Raw genomic sequence first — 23,165 nt, forward strand, 5'->3', positions numbered from 1 at the left:
TTTTTACAATACACATTTTGGATAATCCCAGTGCACTCTGACGTTTGGGCTCTTAAAAGTCAGAGCTTTCTGGTTGTTGAGACTGGAAACTTTCAGCAGAAGCAGTGATTTTTGTCAAGTTTCAGTTACACCAAACATCTGTGGTGTGCCCCACCACCCTTTCCCCAAGGATGAAACATTCTGCAGGGAGGGTGTTGCAAGAATTCCTGAACTAGACAGCTAAACTGGAGTCATAACTGTCCTGGCCAGGGCCCTAGTTTGAAGGAGGCTCCCATTAGAATTAAAACATCCCATAACTCTCATCGCAACAGCCCTATTCTTGATGAACATGGAAATTTAAGGCTGGGGTTGGAATGGGAGGAGAATGAAAAGACAGACAAGTAAACAGATAAAGAGGGATCTCTTGCATGCAAGTGGAATTTCCTCTCAGCACAGGACATTCTTTATCATTAACTGGTCTGTCACAGGAAGGAAAAGGGGAAAACAGTGTTTCCTGTTAGGGGGAAGGAAAAAATCAATAGGCTTTGGAAATACCTGCCTGGAAAGAACTTTTTGTTTTCCCATCAGCAAGAGCAAATATGTTTTTAACTCCTTTGGAACATGCTGTCTGTTTTAAAACAATTCCTTGAAATAAGACTTCAGCGTAAACATGAAATTTAGAAATGCAGTTCAGACTACTTTGATCTTTCTTGCTCATTTCAGAAAATGCTCTTACTCCTAGAAATATCTTGTATAAGACACTGTTTTGAAAGCAGTTTAATTCTTCTCAGTCTCTGTCTATGAACATAATAAAAATTAGAAAGGCCATTTGCCATGTACACATGGTGACTCCTGTGATATTATGGTTAAGAAGCTCACAGATGGGCAATGGTCTGCTATTGCCCCATCTGGTGAAGAAAATTTTCTTTTGGAAAGAGAAGCAAGTCCTCAAAGCCTCAGGAGGATGACTAAACTACCCTGTGGTTCCTGCATCACCTCTTTGGTTGTATTTTGCTTTGAATATCTACAGTGTGGGTTTTTCAGAAAAGTGAGAAGAGGCCCAAAGACTGCAGGAATGGATGTATTATACGCACAAGCAGCCTCATGCTAACCTGAGTTGCTCAGGGTAATTCTTTTTCACTTTAGGTGGCAGCTTCCCTTTGCAAAGCTGGACCAGGGGATTTAAAGTCGTTCCTCAGTTGTAGCCACATTCCCGTGTTCTGAGCCAGGGATCTGTCCTGGCCCATGACAAAGTTTACAGCAATGTCAGTGGATAACTGAATGAGCAGAAGCTATGTAATCCAGTAGCGTCAATGTAAGAAGACAAAAAGAAGGAACGAGGGAAGATGACCTCTTAGACATGCACAGAAAAAGGGGTAGAAGTTTCATTTTTTTAAATGGAAAGGAAGAAGTGGGATAAGCTTAAAATGAAACTATCAGCAAGGCTGGAATTAAAAGAGGGCTTTAGGAATGATCTAACTTTTATTTTATTACATGACAGAAGACAAAAAATCAATAGCTGGTAATTCAGACATAAATGAGTTATACAGGCCATTGACACAATGGACCAAACTTTATAACAACCACATCTGATGCTGTCAAGCCACAGGCTTCAGTGGCGCCAGTAATAATTATAGCTGATCACCTCTAATTCAGAGCTGCCTTGCTTGATAAAGGTGTCACTCTGAGTGGCTGCAGCCTCAGTATCTATTGAGGATGTCATCCAGCAGGTCAGGTTGCTGTAGAGAACTGTGTTTTTTTAATTGAATAGGACAAACCCTTAGTTTTCTCCTCTTCTCATTCTGTCTGTAAAAATCATATATATCTTAAACAAAAAATCACTTGAATTCATGACTGAATCTACTTGAATTCAAGATCAAACTGTGACAGAAGCTAATAGTGTTGATCCCTAGAAATCAACACTATATATATTCTAAACTATATATCAACATGATATATATTCTAAAAATAATTTAAAACCATAGGAGTATTCTCAGGAGGATACTTTACAATAATCTCTGTTGCACTGCTGCTGTAATCAATTAAACAACCCACCCCAAAAAACCCCCAGTGTGGTAAAATGCTGCTAAGCAATAGAAATTGATTTTCCATAAACTCACATCATCATAAGGAAGAAAAGGAAGCACTGACTTTCCTGTTTTCCTACTGTTTTCTAAATTTGGGGGGCATAAGTGTTGGAAAACTGAGTTTCACTCAGAGATATGAGGTGAAGTGGCTTTGTGAAATAATTCTTGATCTAAAAAGAAAGGAGACAAATACCTCTATGGTGTTTCATGTGCCATTAATACTTAAATCTGCAGTTTGATGTCAAAACTATTAGTCTTTGAATTGCTAAGGGATGCTATGTGTGCTTAGACATTTTCATTTATTATTATTATGATTATTATGAATATTATTGTCATTACTTAGGCTTTGCATTCTTTTTTGGACCAACTGCTTGGTACTGCACTGACTACAATCAGTTGGGAGTGATGAACAGAGTGAGAAAGCCCTCTGTGGGCGAGGACATGAGAGGTACCTCAGCCGCAGCCCACTGTGGCATTTAGCATCAGGAGGACTTCGATGAGGCAACGCACTTTACACCACAATAGCTTACCCTTGTGTGCGTGAAAGTTTATTATCGGCTCCATTTAGAAATATTCTCTATGCTTAAAGAAACCAGACTTGTGAGAGAGACACGGGAAAGGCAGTAAGAGCAGCACAGCAGTGAGTTAGTTATAGGCTTGCTGTGCTGTGAGGCTTTTCTGGTACTTTTTTCGTTGTGGGGAAAGAAGGTGCCTTGCACCTGTGTGTTTGGATACGGAGGAATACGGTGCAAGAAACAGCCCCGTCGTTTTCCTTCAAAAACCCGGGGCTCAATTCCAGCTGCGCTCTGCTGAGGCAGAGAAATCCCGGTCCGAGGCGTGACCTGCGAAGCAGCGCTCCGCATCTCCCAGACCCACACACACCCCCGCTGCTCCTCGGCTTCTCCGCTGCCCTCCTCAACTCAGGCTCCATCTCCTTCCTCTTCCAGCGGCGGGATCTCCCCGAAGCTCGGACCGTGCGGGCGCTCGGGAGCGATGCAGGATCTCCTGGAGATCCCCGGTGGATCCTGTCAGCCCCGCGCCCGGTCCCAGGGTTTTCCTGCGCTCCGGCCGGCAGCTGCGCAGGCCCTTCACGGGCAGAACTGTTTCTTTCTCTGTTTACTCGTTTCCAATGGCAATTGCACCACCGAGTCTCAGTACGTCTGGAACTTGGCCTGGGGCTGTTTTGGTTACATTGAAGTTTTTGCTTCAGCGCTGCCAGATTTAAATGGTGACTTCACCAGCACTGAGCTAAAAAGGAGAAAAGGGGAGGAGGGAGGTAGTGCAGCGAGCGGGAGCGAGGGAGAGGGCCAGGGCATTACATCATCGCTTGGACGGGAATCAAATGGGAAGGATATGACTCACTCGGGCTAGTTAAGCTTTGGCTCAAGTTCTACATACACTCATTCCAGGGCTCTCATGTTCTGCACCTCAGCAGGGAATTCAGGCTCAGTGATGTCCATGAGGTTTGTTTTTAATTTTCTTTTCCTTTTCTGATTTCTATATAGTTTCCCCCCCTCCTCGCCTTCCTCCTCCTCCTCTCCTCCTCCCCTCCCGAGTCCCCCTTTCCCACTCTTTTCCACTTCTACAGAGTTTGTTTTCTGGTGCGTGTAACCTCAGCTCTTAGGAGCAGAAGCTGCTTTTTCGACCAAACCAAACCCAAACAAGGAGCACAGCAAACTTGAGAGAAGTTTGGTAGTTTGTTGTGGTTTGGTGTCCCCCCCTCCATCATTATGTTGCTCCTAATCGGAGGAGACAGGGAGAGAGTTAAAATGCGGGAGCCAATCGCTTGGACGGTGATGTAATGCTGGAACTGCAGGGTTGTTAAGTAATGTGAGAGGAAGGGGGTCAGGGTTGCAAAGCATTTACCTGCTGTCAAGGGGCTTTAAGTTTATTATCAATTGCAGTGACTGTAACTGGCTTCAGACTGCACTCTCTAATTATTCACAGACTCTCCTTTTTTATCTTTTATTATTAAAAGTAAAACTATATTACGGTATTTTAAAAAATGTGATATTATCACAGCTGTGAATTATTTTCCACTGGGGTTTTTTGATATTTTTAAAATGGCTTGAAACTGGATGTCTCTTTCACAAAAAGCCCGGAGAGAGCAAAGAGAAAGGCAAAAAGGGGTGGTTCTTCGAGCGTGGCTGGCGAATTTGAAACTGTTTGAAGAAAGCAGCCTCTGCCTAGCAGAGCGAGTAAAAGCTTCTGCTGTTGGAAATCCGCTGTAGAAAATAAAGCGTTTAAGGGAGGCAGTTTGCAGAGCTCATCTCGACAAGCCTCAGCTTTTCACCCCTACCACTTGTCAGCAGGATTCTGATCCTCAGCTTACCCCAGGCTTGTGGCTGTCTTGCCTTTGCTGGGACTGCAGAGGTCCCGACCCTGCACAGCAGATCCCCTCCTGTCACGGTTCTGCTCTGCAGAACTGCCGGGCTCTTGGGGCACCTGCCTACATGCATTTCCTTTACAGGACAGAGCACTGTGCTTGTCTTATTAAGTCTGTCAGTCTCCCTACAGACCTTTTAGTCTTTTTTTTTCCACATAACTAACAGTCTCTAGGTCTGATGTGGAGTGAGGAAAGGTACCTCTTTTCCCAAGTTCACTGTGAGCACTTAGCCCTTAGGGTGGGCCACAGAGTTTAGCACTAAGCTCGAGCTTGGGCTATCAGGTGTGTGTTGGTGTCCTGAGGATACCCGTTCTGCTCGGAGGAGCTCTGCATCAGGTTTCTGTGTCAAGAGCTGTCTGCTCTTAAGGTATGACTCTCAGAAGTGCTTCTTTCAAAGGGAATTTTTGTCTCTCAGGGAAGCACTGTATTGGTACCCACTGATATTGCAGTGAACTACAGATTTGCTTGGTTAACTAAAGATAGCCTTAAACATGCTTTTGAGAGTTTAGTGATTTTTTTTTTTTTTGCAACTTGCATTGGGGACTAACAAAATAGCAATCAATGTTGTTCTATGGTTGGTGGCAAAACCTTCCCCTCTCTTTCTGAACAAGACAAGAGCCCATGGCCAGCTCCTGCCTTCCCTTCCCTCTGGTAGCCCTCTGCAAAGCCGTCTTATGTTGACCTGTTATGTTCCTGCACTTTATTCACAGGTTTTCCCTAAGTGCCTCTAAGTGATTTTCAAGCTCCTCAGTCAACTGCTGAAGCACAAACAGTTGCTCACGGGCCAAACCTTTCTCAGTGGAGAGCCCAGCGCTAGGCTGCAGGCAGGCCTGGCCCCTGTTGCAGTGCAGATATACCATAGTGCAGATATACCATAGTGCAGATATACCATATGGACCGGATTACGCAGTGCTCTGCTGAGGAGGTGTGGGTAGGGGAGGGAGCTGTGCTGCTGCAGGAGTTCCCGTAGGATTTCTGACTCATACTTTCTCCTAGAAATGTTGGGAAGTGCAGCTCCACAGACCATCAGAATAAAGCATAGTAGATTCTTCCCTTTGCCTGCCTGCTTTAGATGCTGGGGTGGACTTGTCTTCACTCTTTCCCTTCCTGCCTTTTCTGGCTGGAGACTTCAGGAAAAGTCCGTCAGTGTTGTCCAAGGATAGTGTCTAGCCATGCTGGCAAGATGCTGGGCAGAGGGTAACAGACTGTCACACTCCATCTTTCCTCTGCAAAAACGCATCCCTGCTATTTCTTTTATAAAAACACATGTAAAATACATTGTGCAGCGTGGCCTGAAAGTCTTTGGGTATCAGATTGCATTCCACAGGGGATCAGAGCCTCACTTGTCTGGTATCAGCTATTAACATGTCACCTGTCTGGAAGGGCAGCAAAAGAGAAGTCGTGGTGCTCTGGACAGTGTGGACTGGCTGATGACCCTGCTGTGTACTCAAACTTTCAAAAATTACCCACCCTGCTGATTCATGCTCGGTGAAGTTAAGCAGAGGGCGTAAAGATGTAAATCCTTCTTGCCTTTCAGAAGTGCACTGCAACTCTAACAATTTACTGCTGCTACGTCACTGATTTCAACACAGCACCACAGGAAAAACAGTTGTAAAAGCTTCTTTCAAAAAGCTGCAGTTGTGAATTCCGTATGCATACGCACAGAGGTGTGTGTATGTATGTATCTATATTTGGTTGTTGAAGCAACAGAACATATAGTTAATGAAGCATAACTGTCCAGGTGAGTGTCAGACAGCTCTGGTTGTGCTTGACGGGTGCTTTTGCAATGCACCAAAATTCTTTTAGACAACAACAAAAAAAGGAAAGTAGCTGCCTGTTTGGATTCCTCTGCTGCTAGTTGCTGGGACCCAATGTGCAGGTTTGCCAGTGGACTTGCAGCTTCATGGTCAGAGGTCAACAGCCCTGACAGTCAAGTTCCACACATTTGAAGCTGGATCTTTTGGCAAGAGGATTTTCTTATTGAAGGATGATATCTTTAGGGACCTAATTTTTAAACGGAAACCAAGAGAAATATTAACAGTGCTCTGAAAATGAGCATCAGAAGATATATTCAGAAGCACATGTAACCTGTCAAACAAACCAGAGGCCAAACACACCAGAGCTTGGGAGTGATGTTTGCACTGGAGAGCCAACTGTGCGTGGTCGGCCTGTGAAGAAAGGCAATCTGCTCCTAGCAGAGCCTGGCTGGACGAGTCCCAGTAAATTTCCCCACCAAGATCCCAAGTAACATTTCCGCCTGCATTGCTGAATGTGTGCATTGGCAGAATATCTGCTCTATAAACTCTGTGATTTTAAGCCATAGTTTGGTGCTCCTTAGCTGGTCTCTGCATGCACAAAAAAATTGGCTCTGTTGCTGGGGTACAAAAGCAAGAGGTAAATAGCAGACAGCGTGTTTTTATTTCACTGAATGTGGTCCCTCTGCTCCTGAATTTCTCAGTTTCCTAGCTCTAACTTGAGACCTTTCCCTTAAACCTTTTTGGAAGACTTGTTTGATGTCTGTGAAGCCCCATGAAGATTTCAGAGCTGGTGTCATGTGTGCTGAGATCAGGACAGGTCAGGTGTTGGACAGAAGTGGTGGTGAGCCTGGCCACTCGTCAAGCTGTGGACACAGCAGGCAGGAAAAACAAGTTGTTTCCTGCACTTGGGGGAGGATGCTGGGACAAAGCAGCCTCCTGTGCCCTTCCCCATCTCTCTGTGCTCTCACCTTCCCACCCTTCTTTTGTTCATCCTGCACATGCCTGGGCCGTGTTCAGCCCAAACTGTTGAGATCAGCTTTGCTGAAAATTACACTTCAGATCAAAATGTGAGTTAGGTTCCTCCAGTGTGAAGAGAATTCTGGGTCTGTCTCTGCAGCTACAGATAAACCAGATAGGAAGGTAATTACATCTCATTCCTATCTGACTCTCTTATTTACCATAATCTCTTTTAATCCCTTTGATACTCATCATAATAATGTTAATCTTAATGAACTCATTTGGTATTAATGCGGATGTGATTTGTAAGTTCAGAGCAGGCTTGCCATCCTTGTTTAGCGTTCATTAATATCCACTTAACTCTGTTTATGCTCTCTTTCTCCTGCAAATGGACTTGCATATCTTTGTCTTCCACCTAGATGATGTGGCAATTCCCATAGTGGAACTCTCTTTCCACACTCAGGTTTGTATTTCCTTTCTGTTCTTCTTCCTACTTGCAAGATCCCAGAGCAAAGATTTGTTGGAAACACTGCACCCATCTACTAGTGGCTCTCTGTACCCTGTTGCTTAGTCATTTCTTCCACTTTTGACTTTAAAATTGAAGGAACCCTTATCCTCTTATTTTTCATTCATGTGGCATTCCTTCTTAGATCACTCCAGAGATATTACCTTACTATAGCCCTCGTTTTATTGTCTCAGAGGGTGAACGAGTAAGAGACACAGCCCCTAGTCTTGGCAAAGAGACAAATTATTTGTTGCTTGCTACAGTACTCTCCCCAAACGCTCTGTTTATGGGTGGGGTACCTTGCCCAAACAGTTTCCAGTGTGACCAGCCAATTTTAGTGAGTGAGGACTGCATTTGGATGTTGAGCCTGATCCAAAGCTTATTGCAGTGAATGGGAGAGAAGAGTTGATGGGCTTGGGATAAAATCTGTGGAACTATCCTCTTTTCAGTCCTTTGAGCACCCACATATTTTTTTCAACATCTCTAGCTTTGGAATGTGCCCTCTTGAAAAGCTACTTGTTCAGCCACAGTGATCCCAGAGACTGATGAACCTTGGATCTCTATTAATGTGTGATTTCCTCTCTACGTGGGTGCTTGTGTTTGTTTTTAAATGTGGCATGGAATTTTTGTGTTGTGGTGCTTGCTCCCTCTCGACTTCCTGCAAACACATTTCTAAAGCCTGTATTGTCAAATACAGTGAATTATTTTTCAGTCCCAGTGACACACATTTTGCTTTTTAGGTCTTTTAAATCCTGAGAGAGCCAGGAAAGTATCATTTACTTAACACAACACTGTTTACTCCATCCTCACTTCCATTCTTCATTTTATGGCCTGATGTTTCCTTGTAGCATCAACTTCGGTGTTAAAATGAGTATCTCCATTGAAAACATACAACTTTTAATTTACTGAAAGATTTCTGCACCTTATAATAAAACTAGCCATTCACTTAGTAAAAACTACTGATTGAGAGTGAGAATTGTAGTCTCTTAGATCACCACAAGCTATATTTCTGTGGTGCTCTTTATTTTTACATCATATCTTTAATTCAAGAGCATTGCAGATGTTTTCAAAATTGCAGCCATTAGTCAAACATATTAGAGCTCTGTATTAATATAAGTACAAGCTGTATTAGTTTGAATAACAAGATGAAGAGTTTTACTGCAGATATCTGCAACTGTCATGCTGCTCCATGTCAATAAAGAATATGGGCAATGTTCTTCAGATGGGCACTACTTTCTACAGATCAATAAATCTGTGCCCATTAGCAGAAGAAAAATTATAATTATAGTAATAAAAAAAGTTCATTATTACAAGTTCTGTCTAAAGTAATGTCAGTTGAATGTTTTACCACACTGGAAAAGCCCATCAGCACAGGTAATTTTATATGTCAAATTTAACATGAGCTAGTTTTTTCCAAATCTTACAAACCACAACAGAAAAAATGTGCTAGACCAGGTTCTTCCTTGACCTCAGTTTAAGGCAACTCAGTATCATGTCAGAAAAGTTCCAGTACTGTGTTCTTTGTCATCATTTGGTTTCCAGGTCAAAATGAACTTTTCTTTCATTGTAGCTGAGCTCTATTTCTCTTGTACCATAGAACTGCAGGAATTCTCATTGTTCTGAATACTGTTCAGTTTTCTGATATGCTTTAATGAGTGAGTTTCTTTAGAAAACTCATGTAGAAATAAGATTGGCTAAAAATTTAATATAAACACTAAATTAAGGTTCATTTTACAGTTTGCCTGAATGAGCAGATTCCTTGCCATTGGAATCCAGTGTTGACAAGTATCTCCTGTGGCCATTAGTATGAAGGAGGGATTTGTTGCACGAAGTGCAGATTGGTACACAGATCTCTGTATGTTTGGATCTGTTTGTGTATGTAGTGGGGGTGTGTGTGTGAGTGTGTTTGTCCCCATCTTTGAGGGGACAAACACACTCACACACACTTCCTGCAAGGCAGAATTATCTCCTGCTATTCCTAAGCAATCATACCAGAAAGAATTTATCACCTGAATAAGATTTCAAGTTGCACGACTTAAGGTGGTGATATTGGTATATAAATTTGATTGATGGTTTCTTTCTTTCTTTTTGAAGTCGACACTCTATTAGCACCCCTCAACTCTCTCTCACATTTCATGTTTTTCTTTAAGAATGAGAAATCAAATTTAAGCAACAGTTAAAGGGGGACGTTGCTGGGCATCACTAAGTGTTCGGTTTGGCTTTTTAGTTGCTAATCTTGTGCAGCAGGGAACTTTTCCCAGCTACTGCAATTCAGTAGATATTCTAATATTTAGTAATTTATTAAGCCATTTTTTCATTTAGTTTAAACTCTTTTGTCAAGGCTTTGTAGAACCCTATAAAAATACTGCAGTACATACATACTTCAGGAAAAGTAAAAAACCTTACCAGCAACATTTGTAAAAATATGCAAAAAATAAGTTAATGTTATAGGGAAAAAAAGATTATCGAGATAGTTGGAAGAGCATGAATTTATAAAGGTCTTCTTAGAATAGTAAAATGAGGCTGATTGAAAAGTTTTCAGTGAGGCTCAGCAATTATTAAAATTTGAGCTTTTCACAACATTTTTTTCAAGAGAAATTGGGATTTTTTTTTCTGACAAATAACTTTTTTTATTTAAGAAAGGGCTTGAAAAGAATGTTTTTTACTTGCTATGCACTGAAAGATGATTAAGCTTTGTACATTTCATTTTCTGTTTGATATTCATTGTCACTTCTAAAGGGTTCTGTTACTTCTGATTTGTTTCTGTGGTCAAATTCCCAGAAAGTGTGACGAGTAGCAAATGATAAAACAGGCAATAATACTCTGGCATCTGCACATGCTACATGCCACAATTTTAAACTTTGGTCTCACCTGGTCTTGCCCAGAACAAGTTCTTGACTGAAAGCACAGCCAGCTGCAACTGTAATACCTCTTTCTTTTCTCTCCCTTAATAGACAGTTCTTTATCACAGGGAGACTCATTTTAAAGATGCAATGCTGCATTAACAGGATGTTCTGGAGTGCAGATCAGATTGAGCTGGATGTAGGAAGGGTCTGTGGCTTCCCCATGTAGCACTGAGCACAGGAGCACTGAATTTCAGCAGTACATCTGCACTGGCATGTTTCTTGTGCAGAGCAATTATCAAATAGGACAAACATTACATATAATAATTAACTGATTGGCTTAGGGTCAGATATTTGGGTTTGCCCAAACAATCCCCAGAGAACTCAGAAAAATCTCTGTTGTGAGGGCAATACAAAATTTCAGTACCCAAACAAGTCTGGGGCAGTTTTGGGTGAAATCTACTTGGACCGTTGAACAAATTCAGACAAATGCGCACACATGTTCTTGTGTGAGTCTGCAGTGACTTGCTGGAAGGTAGGTCAGTTGCACAGAGGACAGATGGCATTATGGGCATCTTCCCTAGGCTGAATGGAGAGAGTAGCCACAGAAGCAGAGATTGGGGCATCTTGATTTTTTTACCCTGAAGAGACAGCTACCAGGGGATTTAATTGCAGCCTTTAGCTACTTTCAGGGTAGTTACAGAGGAGACAGGGTCTGACCTCCTTTGCAGTGTGAAGGCAGAAGACCACAGGCACAAGTTTCAGTGAGAGAAAATTCCGTGAGACCTAAAGAAAGAAAAGGTTCCAGCAGGAGAACTGTGGCAAGGCACAGCAACTGGCTGGAGTCGGTCTCTGCTGCTGTAGATTTTCACACTTTGTCTAAAAACAGGCCCCCAGCAGCCTGCTTGATGCTGCATTTAGTCCTGGCTGGAGCAGGAGGTTGGACAAGGTGACCCTCTCTGGGGTGCCTTCTGACTGAAACTGCTCTCTGGACCTGCACTTGGCAATGATGGCAGCATGGGCTGTCTGTGCAGGGGGTGGAAGCAGGGAGAATTTTGATGAGTGAAAAGCAATAAGAAAAGCAAAAGGTGAGATAAGAACATAATGTCATCTAAAGCATATCCTGTGCCTGCTTGTGTCCACCTTGAAATAAAGAATGAGAAATAAAGAATGCATGCGCTTGACGTAACACTCTAAATGTGGACTCTGAATTGTTCTGTGCTTCAAGGTGCTTCATTTCCTAGCTTTCCCATCACACTGTAAGTGCCAGGCACTCAAGATTTGGTAGATGCCTGATAAATGTGCAAAGATAAAACACTAATCATGAAAACCGGCCATTTTTTGGCTGAAATGTTAGCCAAAATACAGCCAAATATGTTTTCAGTCTATAAACAGCTAAAGGGATCTTTTTCCCTCCTTGACTAAGCATCTGAGGTTTTTCTTTATAGTGAAGAATTGCAAGAGAATTCTAAAATCCTATGAGAAAATCCATCTCTGATGTATCTCCAAATTAGTCAGCTTTTTAAAAGTAGGCTTCCCCCGCCTCCTGTTTTTATTTTTAAAAAAGTAATGGAATTAAACCATAGCAAATAAAACTTTTGAGCTCCCCCATGGTAATTTTCAGCATGTTTTGTCCATAAGCTTTGTCCATAACCATGTGAGGGATACATTTGCTAATATCCCTATAAGCTCAAATGTGTGTTTTACAGGAATTTAGCTAGCAAAAGCTGCTCCCTCTGTAAAAGTAATGGCACATTAATGCCTTTTTGCAGTGAACTCCCTGTATACCTTATTCTGCATTCATGTTTGTCCATTAAGTAATGACTATCCAATATGTTGTCACTACTGACAAAATTTTCTGGAGTGACACTGACTCAATCTTATATTTGTCTTCAGCTAGAAGGCTTAGAGAAGCATGTTCAAACTTATGAAGTTTCTAAAAGTGCAGTCTTGGAGTGTACAGCCCTGTTCTCACTACACCACTGGCACCTTCTTTATTGTCATGCATTCACCCTGTTTGCAAACTCCTTTCTTGTACTCCGGACAAGCTTTGTCCTTTTAAAGAGCTGCTCCTGACGCTTCAGTAAATGTCAAAGATGATTTTGCACTGCTCTTGGATGCAGAGAAAATAATGGAATTTGGACGTGTGGTAAAAGCTTCCTGGCTGGAAGATCTCCTTGGAAAACAAAACAAAAAGTCCCATACTTTCCTGTAGAATATCGTATTTTCCCCTGAAAACAGCATTCCTACCCAGTTAATTTATTACTGAATCTAATCAGTCTTTAAGATAGCTTCGGAATACCAGTGTTTGTTCTGTTTTTCATTAATACATTGATATTGATGTTCAGATTTCTAACTAGCTGTTAAAATCCACAGTTAGGAAAAATCTAGGAAAGCAGACATATAAAGAGGAATGAGTTGGAGTATTGGGTTGTTTTTAATAGAGCAGGAAATGAAGAAAAACTGACAGATTTAAGGTTTCTTTTGTGTCATTGCTGTCATTCATGCAGGTGAGCTATAACGGTAACCAGTTTTATGTGAATAACAGGGTTGTTGACTTAGTGGCTGAAATTAAAAACAGTAATTTAGTTCAAGTCAATATGATTTAATTTCTTAATTGTTCTGTCCAAATAAACAACAAGGACATTCTCTGGTTTACAAGACAATTATATATTTAAAATAACTAGGTAAATTTCCAGATTAATATGCCATTTCAGATTGGAATGTTTAGAAATGCTAAAAATTTCTGCTTTTCCAAATATTCTATTCTTCTCCACTTCCAAGATTTATGTTAGTTAATTTGTTAGTGAATTTAATAATTTTGGTCAACCTGAAAGTGCTGCTCTAGCTTTTGAGCTTGGCTGCAATTTTCTGCATAAATCACAGCAGTTACAGTGCAAGTGAATTCACTGTGATAGAGTACATTTAATTTGCACATACTCTGTAGATAATTGAAGTCTCTATCCTCATGTAACTTTAGAGGTTTGAGTTGATATCAGGAGCCTCTATAAAAAGCTTTCTGTCATTTCTAACACAAGCATGGCACCATTTTCACAATGAAAAGTAAGGGGGTTGGTGCAAAACAGGCTTTTGCAACTTAATTTTTTCCGGTATATCTTTGTCCTCGCCTGGTGCGGGTTTCAGGGCCAGCAATTTATTGTGCTGTACTTTCGTCATCTTTTCCCCCGGTAAAACTAACTGCAAGTTACTGTGGCTGAAGAAATCTTGCAAGGTTTGTAAAACTGAGGAATATTAAAGGAGGGCATGTAAATTCATGTAGCTAGATGATTGCAGGATTGGAGACTAGGTGTCCGTAGAAGACGACTGAAAAAAACTTGTTTTTTCACCAGTGACGGATTAACAATAACTTTTTACTTTTAACAGCATTTCCAATCTTTCAGGACCTCTGGGAAAGAGCTTTTTGTGGAAAACTAGTGACCTAGAGAGTTAAACAGAGTTAAATCTTCTCTTTGGTGCCTTTATTCCCTGGAGTTTCAGTGACTTGTTATTTTGTCAGTATGGGGTTTTGATGATTTGAAATACCAAAGGGAACTGTAAGGGATTTCACTTTCACGTAGTCCTAAGGACTGGTGGTCAGCAGGGCAGGTGTGACTGGATGCCCACAATGTTGATTGCATTTGAAAATCATGTTTTTGTTCCAATGGGGTATTCCTCAATTATTTTTTCTTCTTCAGGTAAGAGTCGGAAGTTAATGAGGAAGCCCATAAAACTCCATTTTAAAATTGCATTCTTTAAGTCATAAAATGAAGGTCTTTTGAGTGAGATAAGATGTACTAAATATTAAACACATAATTCAGAATGACTATTTTTATTTCATGACCTTTTTTTCTCAGAAAAGAGCACAAATGAAAAATATGTAATGCTCCATCTAAGAAGAAATCTATCAAAACTTGACAAGTTTTCTGGTTTTTTGTTTTTGGTGAATAGCAAGTTTTGCCTGTGTTACAATTTCAGTTGGTAAACTTTTTATCCCATAATGTGTAGTTCTCATTTTGTTACTTCTCTTTGCACTGATCCCTGATATGTTGCTTAAAAAAAAGTCTGAGCAGTTAAACCATATGTTTATATCATAGCTCCTACTGTCAAAATTTTAATTGATTTTCTCATATTAAGGGTTAGGAGGGGGCCATATCATGTTCCACTACGTCATAAAAACAAAAATATTTAAAATATGTTTCAAATAAAATGAAGGGGGAGAAGAAAAAATGCTTAACTTAGAAAAGATGTGGGATTCATTAACAAAGGAAAATACTGGCCATGGACCAATGGCAAGCCAAATGTTTTGCCAGCAGTTTGCAGTTCACAGTCATCATTGCATGTCACTCTGCCTGCTGCGCCAGCCCCTCCAACCATATAGGCCTTCCTTTTAAAGAGAAACCTGTCTGGTTTGAGTTGAATAAATTAATTTGGGTTTACTTAGTTTAAAAACAAAAATATAGAGGCCCCAATTTTATTTCATTATGCCCATGGGTAAAGCAGTCCAAGGTAATTACAACCGCAGTGCTGGTTGCTCTATCTTAATTAAAGAGTGTTTTTTTGCACAGAGGTTTTTGCACAACATAATAAAATAGTTTGTGGTCTGGCTAGCCTCAGTATCACAAGAGTGTACTCACTTGAGAAATAGTCCAGCTCTTCCAAAAGCTGAGGCCCTTCCTCTGGAGAGGAAGCATGGAGCTGCTGAGCAGAGCACAGGTAGTTTACAGTAAGGGCACCATCATAAATCCTGCAGCAAACAGCCTTTCATACAGTCTCGTACACTAAGTGGCAGGCTTGTCAGCAGCAATGAATCTGGACTTCAGTAAGTCTTTAAGCAATAATGTACTCTGCAACGTGCACCACTGGTTACACACCTGTGACCAAACCTCTTACTTTTCCAAACTTTCCTAGCGGTGTTTTGAGTTGGGTTTTGTTTTTTTGGTTTTTTTTGGTTTGGTTTGGTTTGGTTTTTTGTTTGTTGGGGTTTTTTTTTTTGGTACGGAGGCTGTGTCTTCTTTGCAAATAAATATGAGTTATTGCTTAGCAAATAATTTTAAAGAAAAGGCATCAAAGACATTTAAATAATGTATTTGACATGCTAATTAAAAAAATCTCTGAACTCAACTCCCAACAAGCATGGGTGAGATGGCCTGTTATTAGAACAGTCAAAGGAGGCATGTTTGCTCGTTGAATAAATCAAGCAGCGTTGTAAAAACACTGTCTCAGGGATGATTAAGGGTAAGTGGTTTTCATTACTATGTTAAGTTCTACTTTCTGTTGTGGTGCTTTTTATATCACATCAAGCTTAGCTATTTACTTATGCTGCTTTAAAAAGCTCCAGCCCCTCACTTACTTAAATCATGACCCAGTGCATTGATTCAGAAAGACAGCAACCCAAGCTAACTTGACTTAATGCTCAGGAACCTGACACAGGTCCTTCCCTTGAAGCCCTCTCTCTACATTTGGTAAAGCTGAATTAAGTTTTGCGAATACCAGTGGACCAGACCCCAGGGTGACCCAAGTCAGTAAAATTTCACTGCTTTCAACAAATTCTCCTCCCTACCTGGTGCTAGTGGTTTCCTTCAAGTTGCACAATTTTCCTTTTTCATAGATCTGAATACTCCAGTTTTAGGGTCACCAAAAAAACTGTCCTGAGCCAGATCATGTTGCACATTGGCAATATTTATTTGCCAATTATTTCAATATTTATGGAACTAGCAGGAAGGGTCTCAAGACTGGCATAAGGAACATCAAAGGTCCCTAGATGCCTTAATCAGTGAGTGACTGGCAGTGGATTTTGTTTCTTTCTGTTGGGGACATGGATTCTCCTACAGAGGGACAAGTGAGTTTAGCTTCAACTGCTTGAACTGGCACAGCTTCCCCTGAGCTTGCATTTATGGAGAAGGAAATGCCAATGGGATGTGCACTGTACCCCAAGGCAGGGCTCCAACCAAGGCGAGGGCAGCCCACAGCTGCATATGGGCAGCTCTGAAGCACCACTAGCAGTGGCTGCCTGCAGGACGAGGGGAGCTGGAACATGTGGTGTTTGACAAAGCTGAAATATCTTCCAGCCTCCTTAGGCATGGCTCAGATCCTTGGCAGCACTGGCTACATAGTTCTGAGTGTGTGATTATAGACAGCTGGGCTTCCTAGAGGTCTTCAAGCCTAGAATTAGCCATGTGTAAATGGGGAGAATTAGCCTAGAGGTGGACCTGAGAGACTTCCATCCTCTGCTCTTAAGTTCAGAACATGAAAACCCTGGCTTGCTTTCCACTCTGTGTGGCAAGGCTGAAGCAACAACATTCAAATACGCTTCCAGGATGCAGCTGCCAAAGAAACGTTTCACAATGAACACAGAGGGGCATCCCTGTGGCAGCCTCAGCTGAGGTGCTAATGATTTCATAACCTGTTCCTTTATTATGCAAGCTACAATACCTGCTGAGACTGTTCAGCATGAGAGGGAGTGCCTGCTGCCAGGGCAGGAACCAGGGCACAATGGTGGATTGATAATGGGTTTGCATGTGGAACAGATCTGTACTGTGTGTTTTACATACATGGCTTTGTAATTACAAGAAAACTGCCACTTTCTATTTCCATTTGCATTAGAGGCTTCTTATGAATATATGAAATAGACATTTATTGTGACCATAACTCTACTACAAATTAAGATCAGATCCTAAGTCCCCTGTGAAAAAGCTGTGTATTATAATATGTGGAGATGTCAAAAATTATACTAAATGACACTTAACTTTAAATCCCAAGCACTGTGCTTATCCATCACTTAGGGTTAAATCTACACTGTAAATAAGACCAGGAGCTAAGCAAGGTTTACAGGGTGGGGGATGTCCCAGTAGATGTATAGCCACAAACTGAAGAATAAACAGCTGGTTGTATCTGTCTGCCAAATACAAAGTGTCTTGAATACATATTGCTGCATTTTCTTTTCTCAAGTCACATATTACCTTTGTTACATATCCTACATGGACTGGGTCAGATTTATACAAGGTGCAATGTTGTTGATTCAGATGGCTTGTTGCTATAGAGAGATAAAGACAGATTTCTGGTCTAAAGGTACACATATTCCTAAATGCTTAGTTTCTCGTCAAATTTTATGTATGAGGCATTTTAAGGACTTGTTATCTGGTAGGCTAATGCAAGGTCTAAATCCATGCTTCACAAAATACAGAGACCAGGGGAAAATAAAATACAAACATGCTGCTGACCTGCAATCTGACTTTGCTCCTATTCTTTATGCTCATCATATTTGCCTTTCCCATTAAAAAAAAAAAAAGAAAGAAATAGAACAACAGCAGAAAATGTGGAGCAGAGTGAGTAAGCCATGGCTTCCGACCTCTGGAAATCAGCCATACTCACTGCTGTGCAAATTCCTGCTGCTCTCTGAGCTGAGATCATACTGTTGGAGATGGCAAGTGTATAGAGCACAGATCTGTATCTTTCTTCCATTGCTAAATATTAACAGTAAAAAATAAATGCAGGTGATGCAACAGGCTTTGACTGAGTCTATTTATGTGACTGTTGAGATATTTTAACCAGATCAGTAAAATATTTGGCTCCCTGTGACCAAAGCAAATAGATATGATGTTAGTGGAAACTGAGTGGAGCTGCCACTTTGCTGTTTAGGTAAAGTTAATATTTTTTAACATGTTCACCTGCAGCGCATTGATGTGTCTCAGGGTGCATGGGACAAACACTTATTTTATAGGAGACATCTGGAAAAGGACACATCTCCTTTCCATTATTCATCTTCTGCTTTGTCCCCTCCCTAAGTTGAGTTGTTTTCCTCTGCCCTCCCAACTGCTCCAAGCAGTTAAAAAAAAGAAGAAAGCCTCACAAAACCAACTAATGTTTCTTGAATGTCAGCAGGCACTGACTGTCAGGCCAGCAGGACAAACAAATTACATTGTCAGAGGCCTTCCACTGACAGCTCCAGCCTACCCATTCCCACAGTTTAAATCTGGAAACTCTTGATGCAAATGCTGCAGTTGATTCTGATGGCTATAGTGGCACTTCACTGAAAAGGGGTACTTTGGAGTTGGGTTTTGCAGCATTGGGAGTTGGTGGGAGTTGAAACAATGCTTGTGTTTCTGGGAGGGCATTTTCCATCCTGCGTATCTACACGAGACTCAGGTCATGTCTGGATCGTTGGCAATACTTCAAATGTGCAAACACAGCAAGAGAGCTCCTTCTAGCCTGGTCAACCTGGCCTTTTTGAAGTATTTTATGCAAGGATTATTTCCTCCTTGCTGAATATTGTGTTGAAAACCGTGGGATAAAATATCATAAAGTTATCCAGTACCCACAGATTTTCAAATTCACGTGACTCAGCTTTTGTCACTGCTGATCATAATGCTGCTCTTTTACTTCTCCTGGTATGGCAACTTTCTAGTTAAAGCGTTGTTTCAGTGGCAGTTCTCAAAGGGGAAAAAGTGGAGGAAAAAAGTAACAAGTTCAAACTGTGACAATTCATGGAGTATGCATGAACACTTATGGTTCATGTAAAGACATTAAATAAATAATTAGCAGTCTGTTAGTTCATACTGCAGACTCTTGGAAGCTGGCGGGACAACCTGAGCTTTTTTAACATGACTTTCTACTGACCACTAAGCCCTTTACTCAAAACTGGTGCAAAGGGTGTTATTTTAATCTTCAACACAAAGTTCTGGTTTGGGAAAATGTTTCCTCTTTAAGACAGCATTTCTTTCAAGAGAAAGATAAGGTAAAATAAAAACCCTCCAAACAACAAACAAAAAAACCCCATCTATGAAACAGTAAACCAAACACATGAGTACAAATTGGAAGGTAAAGATGTAAAATAACCTTTTTTTTCTTAGTAGGATGTAGCATGTCATTAGCAGGCATTAAGCCAGTATTCAGGGTATAATTTAGGAAAATGTCTTCATAGGGGTCATACGTTTTTATGTGTCTCATTCTGTTCTAAATGACTGTATTAGCAGCACTCCTGTGAACTTCAATGGCAAGAGCATTATGCCCAAAAGAACATCTGCCACCTCTCCTTGTCTTTCTCAACTCAACTGCACAAGGCAAATAGGCTCAACAGAATGGTGGAAAGGTACTTTGCAGATCAGCATAGGCTTCAGTGATGGTATTAAGAAGAACAAGGGTGGAGTTTGGCCAGGAGAAATTTTGTTAATATTATGGTGATCCCTTTTCTTCACTTCACAAGCTAATCATCACCAGGGATCAGGACAAATTACTTGGTAGCAGTCCACAGATGTCAAAGTGGAAGATGGGGATTTTTGTTTTCTTTTGAAGCATAAGACACAGGGTGGTGTCAAAGCTTGTTTTACAAGTGGATGTAGTGCATGTTATATACTGTCTGTTTATGGAGTGTGCGTGCATGTGTGTGTATGACTGAGATTCCCAGTTGGTTTAAATCCATTGTCTTTGGCAAAGCTATGTGCTGTACACCATTGAGAATTGGCTCTCTTGCTGTTGATGTATTCATTCTATTCTTGTTTTCTCAAACGATTGTGTTAACTGGGCTACAGCTCATGAGGTCTCTTTTTTTTCAGGTTTATATTTCCTCAGCAATAATTTGGTCATAAATAGGCACATTTTGAAGAACACCACATAGAATAAAGTGGAAATATTTTTAGGAGAAAATTTTTGAATATGATTATTGATTGGCTCATTTTAAAGAATAACTCAAAAGAGAACATCAAATTCCTGGTTAAAAAAACCAGCTTAGAGATACTTATCTTTTCATATTTTATTCAATTTCCACTTGCTTCTATTTAGAACATTTCATAACAGTTCCTTTCTGCTGTAAGCTAGAGAGTAAAAAAAACAAGTGTGCTTTGATATTTGCATTACTGGTCACTTAGACTTGCTGCTTTTTATCATGTTTATTGGCTGGTTTGTATGCATTTTTCTTAAACCAAGATTTAAGATTTACATATTATCTGAAATTTGATCTATAACTTGAAAGGCTACTGTAGCCACAATAAGAAAGAAAATAACCCTGAACTGTTGAAAATTCAGCTCAGAGCACCCAAAGTGGTAATGACTGCAATAGTAGTTTTGTCGATATTTATAAATCAATGCAAACCAGAAACTGGATGTTTTAATTTAGTACAGTTTCAATGTAACTGATACCCTCAAGTTTAGAGCTTTAAGCTTTGTGAAGTGCAATGTTATTGCAGGGCATGCATCCAATTTTTAAAACATTATATAGATTGGAGACAGATGAGCTTTTCAGAATTATTTTAGGCCTATTCTGATTGAATGCCTGAGATGCATTTTCCAGTGGAAATTAATTGCATTGATGTGAAAACAAATGAACCCCAACCTCAAAATTAGCTGCAGGTTCCTGCTTGAACCAGTACTTAAAAGAGAGGGAGTGGGCACGGATAGTGACTGGGAATTATGATGACAACGTACACTTTGTTGGTAGAATAAAATAACCTCTCTTCAATGCCTGCTCTTTTTTGCTGTCTCTCTTAGCATTCATGCATGCGTAGAGAGAGAAATTTTCCCATGTATCTGTGGCTGGACATGAGTGGACAATGGCTTTTATTTGCTATCATTGGGCACTGCTGGAAACCTTTGCTGGCCTGTGTCAGCAGCTAAGTGTCAGCAAAACCTCCCGCAGCCACTACCTGTAGTGGGTATTTTTCTGGAGCACACATTTCTTGGGGATTGTGCTACGTGAATTTATTAGTAAATAGCAGCTACCATGATTTCCACCTTTCTGTGTAATTTGCCTTAGCTATGTAAAAACTGCGTTTGTGATTCCTCTTCCTTTGACTGATGCTCACAATCAGTGGATATGTCCCAGTGAGAGGTAAGCAGAGAAGGCATTGTGAATCCTTTAAATTACAAGAGCAAACAACACTGGCTTGGAGCTGATCTCTGTTGAAGTACAGCTGCAGCAGTTCTCCATGAATTTCTTCTTTGTGCCTTGAGATTCACCTCTTCCCTGTGCTTCTCGTAATTTGTACTAATATAGCTGTCAGCTGGGATTTTTAGCATGTTTAAGAGATGAAGCATGTGCAAAGGTTCCTCCCAAGAAATGGCATATATTCATTTTGATCTTCATGAAAGTTTGAAGGGAATCAGTGAAATGGGTTGGGGGTGGGAAGAGGTCACTGAAGATGCATAGCTATTTGGCAGCATTAAAATATTTTCACACCTGGCGATGACTTGCTGAACAGATAATTGAGAGAACAGCCTCATGAATGTGCTCCTCTGCCTCCTCCCCCACTGCCACCCAGTGAAACAACCAGCAGCTTTGAGACAGAGAGCATATTTGGGGCTGTGACCATGGTGGGCTGTGCTAACTTTCCTCTAGGCTGTAGAGAGAGGTTGGCACTGCAGGAACAATGTGCTGAGGCAGAAGTGCTTGGGAAGCAATGAGTGTGTAAAAGCACAGAGTTTCCCTATGGCATTCTTGTTAAAGGATAGGATTAAGAGCTGGATTTTGGCCTGATGCTGATGTCATGTATCATCTGAGAGTTTTTCAGGCTTCTAATTTTCAATTTTGCTTATTTCCTGTTTTGTTTAGGAAATCATGTAGAATGATCTTTTATAATGCCTTTCTTTAAGATTTCTACAGTATGTTTTACTTTTACAGTATTTTTAGTGTTGAGTGTAGAATTTAAATCTCAGTAAATAAACAATCTCACATGTATATACATCTACATACTGTCTTCATTAGTGACTGTGCTCTGCTAACCAGAGCAAACTCTGCTTTCCATAGTGGATACAGAAGACTTGTGACTTGTCAGCAGGAGACACACTGAATCTGCCAGTGACAGATGCTGGACTGGTTTTCTCTAATTTAGTCTGTTTTCTTTAGTCAATCTATTTTCTAGCAAAACTGTGATCAAACTCTGCTCTGTGCCCAGCCATAGCATTGGGGCTGCCTGTGCTGTGAGTTGTACTGGCACATGTCTTGAGACTCAGCAACACTTGGAGCCACGGTCTTTGTACAAGCTCTAGACTGATGGTCATGAATGAGAAACTGATGGCTACAGTTTTATTAGTTTATTAATATGGAGCTGAACAAGAGTGAAGATTCAGATTAATCGCCTTTTGATTAATACTATTTTATATTTAAATTGCTGGAAGTTTCCTTTGGGGTCTACTTTGTCTTTTTGTGGACTACCCACAGCAGCTGTTTTTCTGTGGGGACCTAACTGAATTAGCCAAGACTAGAAACTGGACTGCCATTTAAAGCCTTCGTTTAACTAGCAATCTTAATTTGATTAATTAATGCAGGATCCTTTTCCCTTTTCTCTTTGCGCACGGCAACCTTTCTGCTCCAACTTTTACACCGTTGGATGTGGGAGCCCACAGGGGCAATGTTGAGGAAGAAAAAGTCAAGAGAGGTAAAGCCACCCAAAGTATTAGTACAGCAGTGCTGTCTGCCTGCAGGCACATGAAGACATCAGCAAGTACATCTTTCTTAGACACCCAGGCAGGCAAACATCTCTGGAACACGGGTGCATGAAACTGCTGCCACAGCATCCATCATCCTGTGAAGGACAGTGAAAACATGTGCTGTCATCTTTGACATTTTAATTGAAAAGAAAGCTTACACAGATTTCGACCTTAAGCAGTATGTTTATACAAGTGTATACAGAGAAATAATCTGTCAGTTCAGTGCAGGCT

The 23,165-nt window shown here is 40.8% G+C and overlaps 1 protein-coding gene across 2 annotated transcripts in view; it reads left to right on the forward strand.

Moving 5' to 3' along the window:
* Positions 1 to 23,165, forward strand: part of CREB5 (cAMP responsive element binding protein 5) — a 211,546-nt gene that overhangs the window by 111,524 nt on the left and 76,857 nt on the right. The window contains exon 1 of one of the 2 annotated variants that reach the window (XM_066569348.1): positions 3,445 to 3,529. The exons of the other annotated variant lie outside the window; for it this stretch is intronic. Coding sequence (XP_066425445.1) covers positions 3,483 to 3,529 — 47 coding nt within the window. The 5' untranslated portion in view covers positions 3,445 to 3,482. Of the gene's footprint in view, positions 1 to 3,444; positions 3,530 to 23,165 lie in introns of those variants that run through there. 2 annotated transcript variants of the gene reach the window in all.

The sequence above is a fragment of the Molothrus aeneus genome, chromosome 1, assembly GCF_037042795.1.
Source record: "Molothrus aeneus isolate 106 chromosome 1, BPBGC_Maene_1.0, whole genome shotgun sequence".
NCBI lineage: Eukaryota > Metazoa > Chordata > Aves > Passeriformes > Icteridae > Molothrus > Molothrus aeneus.